Raw genomic sequence first — 15,750 nt, 5'->3', positions numbered from 1 at the left:
TGATGTTTGCATGTTGTAAGTTGATGATGAACAAAATCAAAACAAGAAAAAAAAGTGGATTTATAACTATTTTTAACTGTTATAAATTAGTTATTGAGAATTTGGCAAGAGAAAAAAAATGCTATTTTGATAGTTCTCAAGAGCTATTTTGTATTTTTCAAATTCATATGGGGGGGGCGGCGCAAAGAAAATCTCCTGCATTTGTACAATGGCTCACTAACAGTGACAATAGTGAGTGTTGAGACCTCTCCAGTGCACTTGCTATCACTGTTATTTGCACCAAATCAGGTGAAATTGTTTCACAATGACTCATGGCTTCCTAACTGAACAGATTTGCATCCCTGGAGGTTAACTAACTTTGTGTTAAACCTTCGATACTCTGATCCCTTACTTATTTCACGTCTTGTCATATTAACACATTTTTTATGGCGCACTCCCGTGCAGCAGACGGCGCTGCATGTATCACGAGGGCTCTGGTATCCACCAATCCAAAGAGCTCCAGGTTGTGGGCATGAACTATTTTGACCGCTTTGCTTTCGTCTCATTCGTGCTGTCCAATCAAGCTCCACTAAAGCGAGGCACCGCCAAGATCAGATTGTGAGAGACGCTGCTGTAGCAAGGCTAACGGAAAGTCGATAGGAAAGGCTAGCGAGCGATCTGTTAACCTGTAAGGTGCACCGGTAAGCAGCATCCACTCACCTGCAGCTTGTCACTCAGCTGACGCATATGATAGCCACTGACGTTAAATATCTGTATGACCTTCTATTGTTTGTTAAGTATATTGAAAAAAAATGTTACCGCCAATAAATACAAAGCTAACCGTCGAGGTAAACTTGTAGCTAATTCTGGGGTTGTCGATGACAGCTGGGGGTTAGCTTCTGTGCTAACCCACTAGCTAGCCAGTGGGCTAACAAAGCGCTGAAGCACCTACTTCGTGAAGTGCAATCGCGAGCTAGCTCAGTGTTAAAATAAACATTTTGATAATAAAGACAAGTACTTTTTGCATTGCATTTAATATATCCTCTTTCAAGTCGCTAACCTACGGCATGTAGCTGACGGTAACGAAGTGAAGAGCAAAGCAAATTTTTGCGGTTCATGATGATTGTAATCGACCTGATTACAGTAACGTACTTGTATTGGATCCATATGCAACAGTTCGTTTGGAAGCGAACCTTATAAAAACTAATATTTAAGTTTTAGACACCTCAAAATGGCCACCTCTCTGTTAATTTAGCGTCAGGAAAGTATTCGTAAGGGTCTTCGTGTTTTATTAAGAACAAATAAGAAAGGTTACGCGATTAAATGCGTGGAATAATAATAATAATAATAATACTAATAAGTCGAGTGTTTAAATGTAACTTCCAGACAACAAAGTATGTTATTCATTACTTAGCTATGTGTGTTGATACTGGTTACTACACTGGCAAAAGGAGGTCAGCGATTGACAATAAAACGCAATCAACTCACGGAGTATATGCAGCTACCTGCAACTGGTATTTTAGAAGTTGTGGTTAACTGTGGCAAAAAATTTTATCGTCTGGATAAAATCCACCTTGCTGGCATCGATGGCAAACTTTGTTTACTTTTTCAGTCTCTTTGACTTGGAAACGATCACTCTTTGTACAGCTAGCACACAGCAAGTTATGCAAATCCTGACATGGCTTGTTGTATTAAAAAATAAGCTAAAAAGTGAAATACTCAAAGTGAATACATTATTTCGTACTTCAAATGAACTATAGAATTGTTAAAAAGTATCTCGACATTTCTTAGTTTGTTTCCTGTTTAGTGGGGATTTAGACCTCCTCTTCCTCCATTCTCAAATGCCAACAACAACAGCCGTCGAGGAGACAGAGTGCACTCGTAAGCGCATACAGTCACCACAGTTAAGCTCATTCATCGTGCGAAAGGCACGTTCGATATTTTAAGTGTTAACCCATGCTGAAGTGTAGCTGGGATCTGCAGCACGGAACCAGTAATCGCAACATTTCTACATGAATCGTCTCAGAGCGTGCAGGAGCTAACTAGTAAGCTAAGACCAGCAAGCTGGGTCTACCGCTAGCTGTTAGCAGCTAGCTGCGTCCAACAAAAGATTGTTCGTGCTAATCGAGATATAATATGACTGCTGTTACAGTATCATGCAGTCACAGTGCCTGGAGCCATATAGTGCTGTCTCTGTTGCGACATTATCAGTTTAGCGCTGTTGTGATAAAGTTCGCTTGTTTGCGTGACCTGTAGCAGAAGTTGGACGGTGCCTCTCCTCCGGACGTGCTTGGTACCTGAAGTAGGCCTTGTGCACACTTAGCGTAGTAAAAGTTGTGAGCATCAAGGGATGGCTTAATATGGTTTCCTGCATATATAGAACATTTAAAAGTACTGCTCGGTGGCTCGTTCACGTGAGATTGGTGTGAGAAGCGTACATGTCTGCGCATTTTGGCTAATAAAACAAGTGGCGCTAACATTGGTGATGTAGTTAGCTTTCTACAATGTGCTCTTAGCAAGCAGACCAGATGGGCCTTACTTCAGAAATAAGTTTAAATTTCCTCTCCAAAACAAAGTGAAACACAGCTTAGCTTGGGAAACAGTATTGGGAAATATGATGTTTGGGTCAAACTGCAATTTTGTCATTATTTAAGTAATAGTTTGTTCTCTTTCTGTTTGCAGGGGTCTGAATAGTGACTGGCAGAGGAAAAGTCTTTTTAACCCAAAGCATACCTCTTTTCGGTCCTTTGGGATCATGGCTAAAGATGTAAGTAAATATATACATGGTTTCATGAGAAACATCAGGCTATTTCTGCTGTGTCACCTAAGTACTGTAGCTAATTTTGGGTCCTTTAATTTACTGGCTGCACTTAGTCTTGTAGCCTTTTCTTTTCTTTTCGTTTCTTTTTTTTTTTCTTTTTAAATAGACTGTGGGATTTGTTTAGTGACTTCATAGTGGAGTGGTTTATACATTTGCCTTACAAAAGATCCCCTGTTAGGTCCTGGAAGGTGACACGGTTCCATTGAATCAGGAAGGGCATCCGGTGTTTAAACTCTGGCAAATCAAACTTGTACAACTTGCTGCGGTGACCCCTCGTAAATAAGGCATCAGCCAAAAGTAGCTTCTACTGTATGGAGTTTGTTTAACTGGATTCGTCTTCAATTCTGTGGTTTCTGCAGTATATTAAGTTGTTCTCTTTTACAGGCTGGTCTAATTGAAACCAATGGAGAGCTGAAGGTTTTCATCGATCAGAATCTGAGCCCCAGTAAAGGTATATTTTGTGAATACTTGCCTACAGAAATTGTGCATATGTGATATACAGGGCATTCTAAGCAGCATGTACAGTCTAGTTTAAGAGGCAGTAGGGCTGTTTGTTGGTAGGTGGACAATAGGGGGCAATGGTGTTTCATTCAAAAGCTTCCCTCATTAATGATCTTCTCATGTCTCCTGTAAGGTGTCCTGTCCTTGGTTACTGTCCAGCCCACAGCTGCCCCTGTGGCCAAACAGCTACTACCCAAAACCCTTGGGCCATCCAATGTGAACGTCGCTACACACATGCAAAATGTACCACACATGGTGAGTGAGGTCCTGTTAAGTCAGCATTATGTGGTTCCTTTTCTCTTAAGGCGTAGAAACCCTCAGCAAATTTAAAGAATGCTTTGGCTCCCCTAAATATTAGGTAGATGAATTTTTGTAGGGTTTTACTCGGCTTTATATGAATGTTGTATAAGCCCCCTCCATTATCATTGTGAGGTGACCGGGGAGAGGGTAGCTGGAGGCAGTTGATCCTAAGCTCATCAACTCTACAGTCAGCAGGATTACACCCATCATCCCATTATGTACAAGGAATGTATACATAACGGAAATCAGCTTAGATATCACCTTACTGAAGGAATAGATCACCCGTCTTCAAGATGCCTCACATTGCTGTTAGGGATGCAGTTTTTTAAAGCTGTCTCTTTAACTGTCATCAGCCCAATTCAGCATCAGGTTTTTATTAGTCATCATAAATGACTGAAATTCTAAAAATGTCTTATTTCTCCCTTAAAGCTGTATTCAAACAATCACCAATGATGATTTTCATGACAAAACCAAATATTTTGCATAAAAAGTCAAGTTATGTCAAATGAAATATCTTTTATTTAACTTTACTGCTTCAACTGTCAGATATCTAATGCAAGGCCAAATGTATTTAAATCATTCCTTATTGCACTGAGGGTAGTTATAGCTTTCTGCAAGGTATCCTCAAAATGACAGAAATCAGCAGAAGATGCGCGTCCTAAAGAGAGTGAACAGAGTCCCACCTCGAGTTTATGTTCAGTGTGAATTGGTTTTTGTAGTTAAACATAATATATTTAAGTGTGATGCTTTAGAAGAAATATTACATGTCAAGATTTGAGTACATGAGGTTTTAGAGGAGAAACTTATTGTTGATGACAACAAAAGCATGACTGACAATGCTGATATCAATGTGTGTTCTTTCTCTTCTCTGTGGTCTTCCTTGTAGGTGATTGGAACACCCCAGAGGCCTACCGTATCAAACACCATTTTGGTAAACAGTCCACACACACCCAGTTCCCAGTTCCTCACACAGAGTCAACCGGCCGATGCCTCTCCTTGGTCATCAGGGTAAGGCTTCAAATTGCCCTTAAGATTTTAAGCTTGGGACATTATTGGTGAGCTCTGTCCAGATTAAGCTAAGCATTTTAGAATGGGTCAAGTCTGATAGCTATTCATAGCGATTAAAAAAAAGAAAGTGAATGCCAGATTGCCACACATCAGTGTGTTTGTGTTTATGGTGGCGTGGGCTCGTTTATTTTTTATGTTTGCAGAAAACGTGGGAAGAAAGGCGAAAAGAATGGGAAGGGCTTGAGGCATTTTTCCATGAAGGTGTGCGAGAAGGTGCAGAAGAAAGGAGTGACCACGTACAATGAAGTGGCAGATGAACTAGTGGCAGAATTCAGCTCATCAGACAACCACATGTCACCGAATGACTCAGTGAGCTTCCGCTGTGTGATACTGTCTCAGAGTGATGCAGACTGATTACTCCTGATGAAGATATTTTAATTCTAAGCTATATTTTATTAATGTTTTGAATTGCGTCTTTTTTGCTCTCTCTCTCTCATTTTAGCATGTGTATGACCAGAAGAACATTCGACGACGCGTTTATGATGCACTTAACGTGCTCATGGCCATGAACATTATTTCTAAAGAGAAAAAAGAAATCAAGTGGATTGGCCTACCCACCAACTCAGCGCAAGAGTGCCAAAACCTAGAGGTAGAAACGCACAGCGAAGACAGTCATTCCTGCTTTTGTTACCAGTGTTAAAACGGTTTTATTTCAACTGTAGGTGGAGAGACAAAGGCGGCTGGAGAGGATTAAGCAGAAACAATCACAGCTTCAGGAGCTCATACTGCAGGTTGGATTTGAGTGCTGGTACTTGTGTGATCAAAGGGGGGCTACAATTATAGTCTTTATAGTGGTAATTGTGCATCAAGGCTGCAGAAGACACTTCATAAATACCCCACGAACTGATTGGTCTCTTTAGATTGCTTTTGTGTGTGTTTTGTCTCTTTTTGTAATGCTGGATCATAATGAATCAGTAATAAACAGAAGTTCTTCTCATTGAATCTCTCTATATATGCAAGTAGAAATACAAAATGCCAACTTATAAATAAATAAATCTAAGAGTGCTGTAGTGCTACACTCTTAGTTCTTTGCAGCTGTTTGAGTTTTAACTTGTCTTTGATCTTGTCTTACAGCAAATAGCTTTTAAGAACCTGGTTCAGAGGAATAGGCAGACAGAGCAGCAGGCAAACAGACCTCCACCTCCCAACTCCATCATCCACCTTCCTTTCATTATTGTCAACACCAGCAAGAAAACTGTCATCGACTGCAGCATCTCCAACGACAAGTGTGTGATGCTGGCACTTGGAATAATTTGTAACTGGGGTGGGGGGGGGGAATTATCCAAAAAGCGGGGGAGGTGTTCACATTTTCATCGAGGCGCTGGTAGTGTTTCACCGGGCTGTATTTATTAGGGCTTTAATAAATAGTTGCGGAACAACATGTACTTGACAACAGCCCGTCAGTCACATAAGCTGCTTTATTTTTTCTAGCCATGTGACATGATTGTATGTAATACCTTGGAGCTGCATAGGTAGGAAACTCAACTATAATTGCAGGTTAATTGTGTTCTGGTTCTTGGCAAGTAAGCTAAAAGAGGCTTGGAAGCCTTCTGTCAGTGCAAAGCATTATAGTGTGGTATCAAGATGTGCATTATAACAATGACTAGAATCTCCTCATTTTTAACTCAACATTTCAGTGTGTATAGGATTAGTGGCTGACTTGAAGAAGTAAATATGAGGCCTTCCCACATGCAACTAAACCAGGGGTGTCCAACTCCAGGCCTCAAGGGCCGGTGTCCTGCAGGTTTTAGATATCACCCTGGGTCAGGACACCTAAATCAAATGATTAGCTCATTACCAGCCTCTGGAGAACTTCAAGACATGCGGAGGAGGTAATTTCGTCATTTAAATCAGCTGTGTTGGATCAAGGACTCATCTAAAACCTGCAGGACACCGACCCTTGAGGCCTGGAGTTCAACACCCCTGATCTAAAATAATCCCCGCTTTGTAGATGAACTTTATTTTGAAAGGAAAACTAGTAGCTGTGCTCAACGGGCTAACTAAAATACTGAAGAACCTTTGGCTAATTTCTTCTTGGCCAAATGTGTTGAAAATGGGACCCATGTTCTATTCTATTCAGTATGCTGTCCTTGATTTGGTACCCATGATCCTCTTTAAAATTAGAACGAACACTTGTTTGGATAATTGACCCTTTCCCATTTTTCCTCTCTTCAGGTTCGAGTATTTGTTTAACTTCGACAGCATGTTTGAGATCCACGATGACATCGAGGTGCTAAAACGTATGGGCATGGCCTGCGGCTTGGAGGTGGGAAAGTGTTCTCCAGAGGATCTGAAAATCGCACGTAGCCTGGTGCCCAAAGCTCTGGAGCCTTATGTTATAGGTAAGTGCCCAATATCCATATGTTTGGCCCCCCTACCCCCCATGGAAATTACGCCCCTGGTTCTTGGTGCAGTTGTGAACACAGTAATCACACTTGGATGGGGACCAAACAATTGGACCGAGACCCTTTGGAGCAGCGGTCTCCAACCCCTGGGCCACGGACCGCTGCTGGTCCATGAGTCATTTGGCACCGGGCTGCAAGAGTTGAGGCTCAGGCGGGAAATTTATGGTTTTCAGAGTTTTTATTGTTTTTGTTTTTTTTATCGTTATTTTTTTTTTTTTTATCGTTTTTATCGCTAACTCTGTTTCCCTGGGTCTTTTCCCCTGTGTTATGAATAAATCTTCTGGGTTTTTTGGTACCAGTACTGGTTTTATCCGGTCTGTGGTGCAAAAAAGGTTGGGGATCGCAGCTTTGGAGGACCGGGTCTTGGGCCATGTTATTTAAAAAAAAAAAAAAAAAAAAAAAAAAAAAAAAAACTCCAGTGCGGTTTATGACATGATGATCTGACCTAACTACCAGGTCTGCATTTTCTTTCTTTTTTTTCTGTGTGGGAAAAAAAAAAGCTACACGTTTATAAACTCGTCAACTCTGTCTAGAGTGAGAGGTGAGAAAAAACACCCTTAGACAGAAACGGCTTCAAAGGGTTCAACGTCAAAGGGTTAGTCTTCATCTGCAGTTAAAATAGGCAAGAATCTGATTGTGCTTTCTGAATCCCTTTGTTCTATATCTCTTATCCCCACTCAGGTCTGTAAATAGTCAGAGAAGGTCTTCATTCTAATTCATTTTCTCTTTATCCAGAAATGGCCAAAGGTCCCATCAGTAACGTCTACATCACTGGAGGTTCCTCTGCTAATGGAGCCCGTTACCCTGCAAACAGGTAAGAGGTGCTAAATGTAATGTAGCTATAATGTGCACACTGCTTTTTCTAACATTTCCCCATCCTCTTATGCAGTGATGGCTGCACTGATGGCACCATGGCGTCCAGCTCAAACGATTCTCACTACAGCGGGTCTCGTGTGGAGACTCCAGTGTCTTACATGGGGGATGACGACGATGAGGATGAGTACGATGAGAATGACGATGAAGACTAACCTCCCTACACCTCGCCACTCCAACAAGCACAGTCTTCAAAACCACCCTCACCGTGGGAATTTAGTCCACTGTCGTGTGTGCTTTTTTTTTTTTTTTTTTTTTTTTTTTTTTTCCCCCCCTAAACTCCCCTCCGCCCTGTTTCCCTGTATTTCTGTCTGGCTTTCTCAGGGGTGTCGATGAAAATTAAAAGAACAGAGGTGTTTGCACCCACCTTTTTCTGCTCCTGAATCACCTGCACCACAGCTTAGTGGGAGGTGTCGTCCAAGGGAACTGTAGTCTCCCTGCCACCTGAAGTCTTTATGTCTAATCCACTTCTTAATAAGCCATCCCACTAAAAAGCAACTCTATAAGGCCTACTGCTGTTGGAGAATGTATAATGTACCCGTTTGACTTATTATTTTTTTTCTGCAGTTGCATATGGCAGACATGATCAAAATGTTCCAAGGTGGCCAAAGTGTCTGCTGTGAGATGTGTTGTTAGTGCAACACCATGGATTCTGAATGGCTTAACACAGATGCCACTGCATCACAGGATGGGGCTCCATCATATCTCGTCATACTTTTTTTGTTTTGTTTTGGTTTTGTGTTCTGGGCAATTTGAAATGGTTTCCCGATTGTTTTTGGGCTGGCTTCCTTCTGTTCCGTAGGCAGCTGCTTTCCTGATCTTCTTTGCTAGTTTTATTTGTATTCCAGAGTTGAGGAATTCTCCATCACCGCCCTGTTAATGCCTTGGTAGTGTTTACAAAATAATGGCAGCAGCGAGGTAAAGACTTTCATAACCCAGGCTCCTAGGTAAATAAGCTTTCTTTGTTAATTACATATATGAATCCTACAACAATTGTAGCTTATAGTTTCCTTTAGAGGCCAGTGGTAACGATAGACCTACAAAAATTATTGATGTAACAATGTGTGGTTGTATAGGTCTTTATGTACACCCTTCAAAGATCTCCCTTTTAAAACTGAGCAACACGTGTACTGACTCTTCCAAATACCTTTTTCTGTAATCTAATATAAGTTTGCAAATTAAATATAGATTGTTTTAATAAGTTTGTATCCACAATTCATGAGTTTTTCTGGGGGTGGGGTAAGGTCGACTGTCTTTCGGGTTGGAAACAAAGTTTACTTAAATAGTAGTATGAGAGATGAGCAGAAGGCGCTAGAAACGTCTAGCTGGGTCGTTGTCTCAACACTGTCTATTAAAAGAACTGGGGAAGGAAACTAGCTCAGTTTTTAAAGAAGTTGACTGCTTGTCAAAAGAAAACCACAAGGGACACACTGCTTGGATGCCTGACACTTGGGAAAAGGATGCCTGACAATGATTATGCTGCTGCAGTGTGATTGGTTCTTACATTATGCTAGTTTGCTTTCTGTCAGCAGTTTTTAATTGGATGTGGCCAAAAACTTTGGATACACTGCAGATACTGGAATATTGGAAAAAAGCTTTTTTTTTTTTTTTTTTTAAAGCATCTGTTAATTCATTGATAAACCGGATCCTGTGACTTGTTTAGAGCTGTTGAGTTCTTTTAATCCAGAAATGCTGGAAGACTAACAGTTTATCTAATTTTAGCTCTGAAATCCACCATAAAAAATACAAAATAACACACAGATGCAGTTGCAGTTAAATTTAATTAAACTGTAAAGTTACACCAATTTTATACATGGGCCTCAATGAAATTAGACAACTTACAATAAAAAAAAAAAAATAGGAATGACTGAAATCATAAAACTATGGATATTACAAAGAATGAGTTTTGCCATTTTTGATGTCTTGCCAAACCTTCGATTGTTTGTTCGTGGGTTTTTCTACCTAATTTGGTTGGTTTGGCATTGTCATTGCATAACTTTCCACTTTACCTTTTTCCGAACACTTTTGGGTTGCTCTTGCATTAACATTTAATTCACTGTTTTAAGCTTTGCTGCGTTTGGCTGAAGACGGTAAAGCTCTGTACGATTCAGAATTCATCTTGCTGCTTCTGTGTTTTGTCACATCATCAATAAACAGTCGTGAAACCAGTTCCAGTGGAAGCATGCATGTCCATACGTTACACTGCCTCCGTTGTTTGGATTATGTAGTATGCTTCGATTCATAAGCTGTCCCACGCCTCGTCTCGTCCATCCTGTTTTGTTTTTGTTTGTTTTTTTTGTTTTTTGTTTTTTCTCCCTCCCATCATTCTGTTACAGGCTGCTGTTGTAACTGTCCAACAGTGCTGTTCCTGAGTATGATTTGGGTCAGTTGTCCATCCACAGTTCACAAGAATCACTACTTCTCCTACAGTTCTAGTTAGATTTTACTTGTGCACAGCTGTCACCCAGTGGGTCTTTAACCTGTTCTCATGATCATATTCATAATGGATTGTGAGCCAGATTTGGTGCTACTTTGATGTTCTTGTTGTAGATGGTTTTGGTCAAGTCTGTATGTTCTTTCATGGGCTCTTTATGGTAGACATGGATCATTCCTTTGACTGGATAGGTGGTGTTTGTCTTTACCATGGAAAGGATCCTGTGATCATCCCCCTCTATTTTTATTCTGTTTACTGTTTATTCTGTTTGCATTTTTATGTTCCTGAGTTCACTAGTGCGTTTTGTGTTGTTTTTTGCCGTCAAAGAGTGGCCTGTTTAATTTGCATTGAGGGCTCATTTGATCATATAGAATTTGAAAGCTGCCGTTTCCAGCAGCAGCTTCCAAAAGTGCTATACTTGAACGCGTTGCCTTTACCTGCTTGATTTATGACAAAATGACAGGATTAGATGGGTACAGTCTGGGTAGGATCTTATAAATTGCCTCAAATTTGGCACCATTTGTTAAAAAAAACCAAAAAACCCCAAGACTTGACAAACGACAACAAGAAAAAGCGAATTCCTTCCATCCATAATGGCCACCTGTGGGACCAAACACACTGTTTTTGCAACCTGAACTAGATATATCGCCATTCAAAGTTAAATAAGACACTTCTGAGGATCATCCTTATGTAGGGCCTGCTTTAAACAGTGTTTCTTTGCTGACTCGTGGCTAATGGAGTAATCTCAAAGACTTCTCTTGGCCTTACATTTAGTATTTAGCCATATTTTCCATTTTAAATGCAATATTTTGAAACTTAATATTTTTCCCTATGCTGCAAAACCCTATTGGCTATTAAAAACATCCCAGTGTATTTCAGCATTTAGTAGGCCTTTTGGGTAATCTCAAATATTATTCCTCATTCAAACTGGAGCTTTAATGTGAAGCAGAGTGCTGCTTATAGGCTGTATGAACTGCTAACTGGTTTGCCAGTTGACTGGTGATATCCTGCATATATGCTGCTTGTGTTGTTCTGTTCCAGCATGTGCTCGCACACTTTGTCTGGGGCATTGGGGTGTTAATGGATTACTGAAAGGTGTTGACTCAGGGGTGTGTGTGTGTGTGAGTGTGAGTGTGTGTGTGTGTGTGTGTGTGTGTGTGAGGGTGGTACAGTGCTCAAAGTGTGCTGGGATCTAGTTCAGTCACCAGTCTCGAGTTCCCGTTTGTCTCTCATGCTCCCTCTGCCACTCCTCTGTGATCTGTCTCCTGTTCTCTCAGTCTTGCTTCAGCCTGTCCTTTTTTTCTTCCTCACCCCTGCACGTTAGTTGGCAGCATTTACCGTTCACCGCCTTCCTCTCTTTGCGATGTCTTCTTTTTGCATTGCTTAACAGTCGCTTACCCTCAACATGGATATCGGAGGACTCACAACCGTGGTAGCAAATTCTGCTTACATCAATGCTCGTGGAAGCATCGATGGCTCTAATCCAGCAGCAGCTCGGGATAAAAAGTACCACTCTCGCCTCAAATTGCCCCACATCACTGTGTGCGAAGGCCTGAAGGACACCCTAGATTTATCCTTTGACTCGGTCTGTGTTGAACAGCCAATTGGCAAACGTCTCTTTAGGGAATTCTTGGACGCAAACAAAGAGTATCATGGGGCATGTCGCTTGTGGAAAGACATCGAGGACTATGACCTGGCAGAGGACTCTGAGAGGGCAAAAAAAGCTTCGAAGTTAGTTCAGCGTTACATGGACCCCTCTGCCAAACACTTCTGCCCGTTCCTCAGTGAGGACATCATAACGAAGGTGAAAGAATCCCTCGAGGCTGTAGGTGATGATTTGTTTTCTGCAGCGCTGGCCAAGACTTTGGACTATCTGCGCGAGGCCCCCTACACTTTCTTCCTGGAGAGCATGTACCTGAAGAGGTTCCTGCAGTGGAAATGGCTGGAGATGCAGCCCATGGATGAAGACTGGTTCCTCGATTTCCGTGTGCTGGGGAAAGGTGGGTTTGGAGAGGTGTCTGCCTGTCAGATGAAAGCCACGGGAAAACTGTACGCCTGTAAGAAACTCAACAAGAAGAGGCTGAAGAAGAGGAAAGGCTACGAGGTGAGAGAATAAATGTCATTTCTGAGATGATGCTCATTTACTGAACATGCCTTTGGCTTTTTGCCTCCCCCAGTGGTGGAAGAAAACCATTTTAAATGGGGGTAAAATCACAGCATCGAAATACTTTGTGAGAGAAAACATTCATTAACAACGTAGAAGATCTCATCAGGCAGAGTATTTCCTCTAACAGGATTATAATTATTCATACATTTATATAATAACATGGCTTTCATGATACAGCTTCGATCTGGGGATATTTAAACTACTTCACCCCGAGTAACTGCCACGACTAACACCAACACACTGACATAATCATGCATAATTCATCTGTGCATTCTTTTTTGTATTATCTGAAGTAAAAGTTACTGCAAACTACTAGTAAACAAGGTAAAACAAACAAAACATACTGCAGATCCTAATGAGCTTTTGCAGATTTATAATATCTCAGTTTCAGCTGGATGGTAATAAATATATTTAAAAATGAAATGGCTTTCTCTCTGTGTAATGAGATGTGGAAATTGGAAGCTCTAAGGGAGAAATTTTTTAACAACCTGAAAGTAGAATTAGTTTCGACCGAATGCAATTCATTATTTTTTTCACTGTGAGTGGGATGGTTTGGATTTATACTTTAGAGCAAGTGCCTTCCACTGAGCAGGGCTGCAATGGTGCTAATCATCTTTGTCCCTGCCTCTGTCTCATTTGGCTTTAGCCTGCAGTATTAAACACTGAGACAGGGATAGAGTGATTACTGGGAGCTTTATGGAAAAGCTCTTCTGAAGGGAACTCCTTGGCGCTGTTGCATTTTGCCCTTGACTTGTCCGAGGTCATTCTCTGAAGTGTATACCTGAACCTCTCCTCCAAATGGCACACACAACCTGAGCAACGAAACATCTGTTTAGTTTCGCATGCGAGCATTTTTCAAAGTTGTCTTTCCTATTTTTTTCCTGTAGGGGGCGATGGTGGAGAAATGTATTCTAGAGAAGGTTCACAGTCGCTTCATTGTGTCGCTGGCGTACGCCTTTCAGACAAAGGAGGAGCTTTGTCTGGTCATGACCATCATGAATGGAGGAGATCTCAAGTAACTTTGTTTTGAAGCATGAACATCTGGCTGTAGCACACACTCCTTAACCCTTATTAGCATGTTGTTGCTTTAGTTGCAGCCTAAACTTCTATAATCTGTATGCACTAACTTTAAGTATCTCCTTTGCCAGTGAAGCAAAGGTTGTTACAGAGATGTTGAAGTCAGCTGTAGTGTGCTGGAAATGACAGTCACCCAGATGTGTCAGTATTCATCTGCAGACTGAGTTCAAGAAGTGCAGAGTCAGATTATGCACAATTTGAGCTAAAATTTAAAGTATTTGCCTTTTTAGATCAGATTACTTAGAAAGCAAGATAATAGATTTTTTCTCTTTAAAGCAAACATCCTTTAATCCTAGAAAATCAAATTTGAATGCTTACAGTCTGCACACGTAGAACCAGCAGCATATGGACATGCTTAAGATATAAAATACTGCAAATGTGTGCATATTGAAGGCCTTTAATAATTAGCCTTGGCTTATCTGTTCCCTGTAGGTACCATATTTACCTGGTGGATGAAAACAACCCAGGGTTTGATGAGCCTCGAGCCTGTTTTTACATTGCCCAGATCATCCAGGGCTTGGAACACCTCCACCAGAAAAGAATCATCTACCGAGATCTCAAACCAGAAAATGTGCTGCTTGATAATGACGGTAATACATTATAATCAAACAGCTGTGAAAGTTTTTGGAGAATAACATGATTATGAGCTAATAATATATATATTTTTAAATCACAACAGGGAATGTACGTATATCTGACTTGGGTCTTGCTGTGGAACTAAAAGAAGGCAAAACCATGACAAAAGGCTATGCTGGGACTCCAGGTGGGTCTCATCTGCACCCACTGAGAAATCTGTATGCAGGTTCACGTTTAAGGGTAATCTCACAGGTTTCATTTTTAATTGTAGCTCATCTTGTCATTGTTTTTATTTTTAATTTTTTGCAGGTTACATGGCACCAGAGATGCTAAAGGGAGAAAAGTACGACTCCTCCGTTGACTACTTCACTCTTGGAGTGACTTTATATGAATTCATGGCTGCTAAGAATCCATTCAGAAACAGAGGAGAGAAGGTGAGAGTCTAAACTACAGGTGGTACTTTCTGTGCAAAGAAAGCAGACAGAGGAAAGAAGAGGTTTAGAAGCTGTTGATCTTCTTCTCAGGTGGAACGTGAGGAGATGAAAGAGCGTATGCTAAATCGGGTGGTGACCTACACTGACAGCTTCAGTGAGCATGCAAAGTCGTTGTGTGATGGGCTGCTGGCCAAGGAGGTGGATCAGAGGATGGGTTTTAAGAATGGATGCTGTGACGAAATCAGAGCACATCCATTTTTCAGCGGCATTAACTGGAGGAAACTGAACGCAGGTAACCTTTCGATATTTGCTCAAGATCTTTTTGATTTAGGAAAACGTTTGAAGCCACTAACCATTTAATGTGGTGCTTAATTAACATTTGTCACTTTATTTCAGGAATTCTACCTCCTCCTTTTGTCCCTGACCCCAAAGTGGTGTATGCTAAAAGTCTGGATGACGTCGGGGCATTCTCCTCGGTGAAGGGGGTGACATTGGAGGATCCTGATAAGAACTTTTTTGACGAGTTCGCCACGGGCAACATCTCCATTCCTTGGCAAGAGGAGATGATCGAGATGGGAATTTACGGAGAGCTCAACGTTTGGGGCCCTGAAGGCACCATCCCCAACGATCTCCGCAGGGAGTCCATACTAGAGCAGCCAAAGTCATCGACGTGTTGCTTATCTTAGAGTCACTAACACGTGTGAACTGCACAGACTTTCGTTTCTTTAGAGCATGCGGCATGAAGACACCATGAGAGACACCAGTCGGTTCTGAACTTTGTGATCGCACACTGAAACAGTTTGCAGGTTTTATGTCGACATGGGAACAGCGAGAAGAGACTGGAGGCGGACTTCCAGCCTGAAATGAACTTGATCATAGATTTAGGTGTTGAAAAATTCCAAATTGTTGACATCATCTGTCATCTATTGTCCCTTCAGTCTTCTGCCCCTCATCTCCTTTCACCATCAACCTGCTCACTTACTTCTCTTTATATGTATATGTGATGAATTATTGTAAAGCTTTTAGATTTAAAATGCATTAAAACAAAAAAAATCCCATTTTGGAGCCAGGGTTTAGTGATGTGTTATCTTTGGTGCTAAGTGACAGTCACATGT

At 41.2% G+C, this 15,750-nt stretch overlaps 2 protein-coding genes across 4 annotated transcripts; both read left to right on the top strand.

Annotated features, from left to right (window-relative positions):
• Positions 1-561: 561 nt before the first annotated feature.
• Positions 562-10,116, top strand: tfdp1a (transcription factor Dp-1, a). Of its 3 annotated transcripts, none has more exons than XM_063499162.1 (12): positions 562-680; positions 2,662-2,746; positions 3,185-3,251; positions 3,435-3,556; positions 4,488-4,609; positions 4,813-4,978; positions 5,112-5,258; positions 5,332-5,400; positions 5,744-5,895; positions 6,845-7,011; positions 7,810-7,888; positions 7,964-10,116. In XM_063499162.1, the coding sequence occupies exons 2-12, from the start codon at positions 2,735-2,737 to the stop codon at positions 8,100-8,102; spliced, it is 1,242 nt and encodes a 413-aa protein (XP_063355232.1). In that variant the 5' UTR covers positions 562-680; positions 2,662-2,734; the 3' UTR covers positions 8,103-10,116. The 3 variants fall into 3 exon arrangements, with proteins under 3 accessions (XP_063355232.1, XP_063355233.1, XP_063355234.1); XM_063499163.1 differs by lacking the exon at positions 562-680 and adding an exon at positions 1,814-1,860; XM_063499164.1 differs by lacking the exon at positions 562-680 and adding an exon at positions 1,868-2,024.
• Positions 10,117-11,551: 1,435 nt separating this feature from the next.
• Positions 11,552-15,700, top strand: LOC134645636 (rhodopsin kinase GRK1-like). The gene is made up of 7 exons (XM_063499161.1): positions 11,552-12,485; positions 13,436-13,563; positions 14,058-14,215; positions 14,305-14,388; positions 14,511-14,635; positions 14,726-14,927; positions 15,032-15,700. Exons 1-7 carry the CDS (start codon positions 11,787-11,789, stop codon positions 15,319-15,321), a joined length of 1,686 nt encoding a protein of 561 aa, XP_063355231.1. The 5' UTR covers positions 11,552-11,786; the 3' UTR covers positions 15,322-15,700.
• Positions 15,701-15,750: the final 50 nt, after the last annotated feature.

The sequence above is a fragment of the Pelmatolapia mariae genome, linkage group LG16_19 (assembly GCF_036321145.2).
Source record: "Pelmatolapia mariae isolate MD_Pm_ZW linkage group LG16_19, Pm_UMD_F_2, whole genome shotgun sequence".
In the NCBI taxonomy this organism is placed as follows: Eukaryota; Metazoa; Chordata; class Actinopteri; order Cichliformes; family Cichlidae; genus Pelmatolapia; species Pelmatolapia mariae.
The sequence above is the reverse complement of the archived record's forward strand: the minus strand, read 5'-3'. Positions and strand labels throughout refer to the sequence as shown.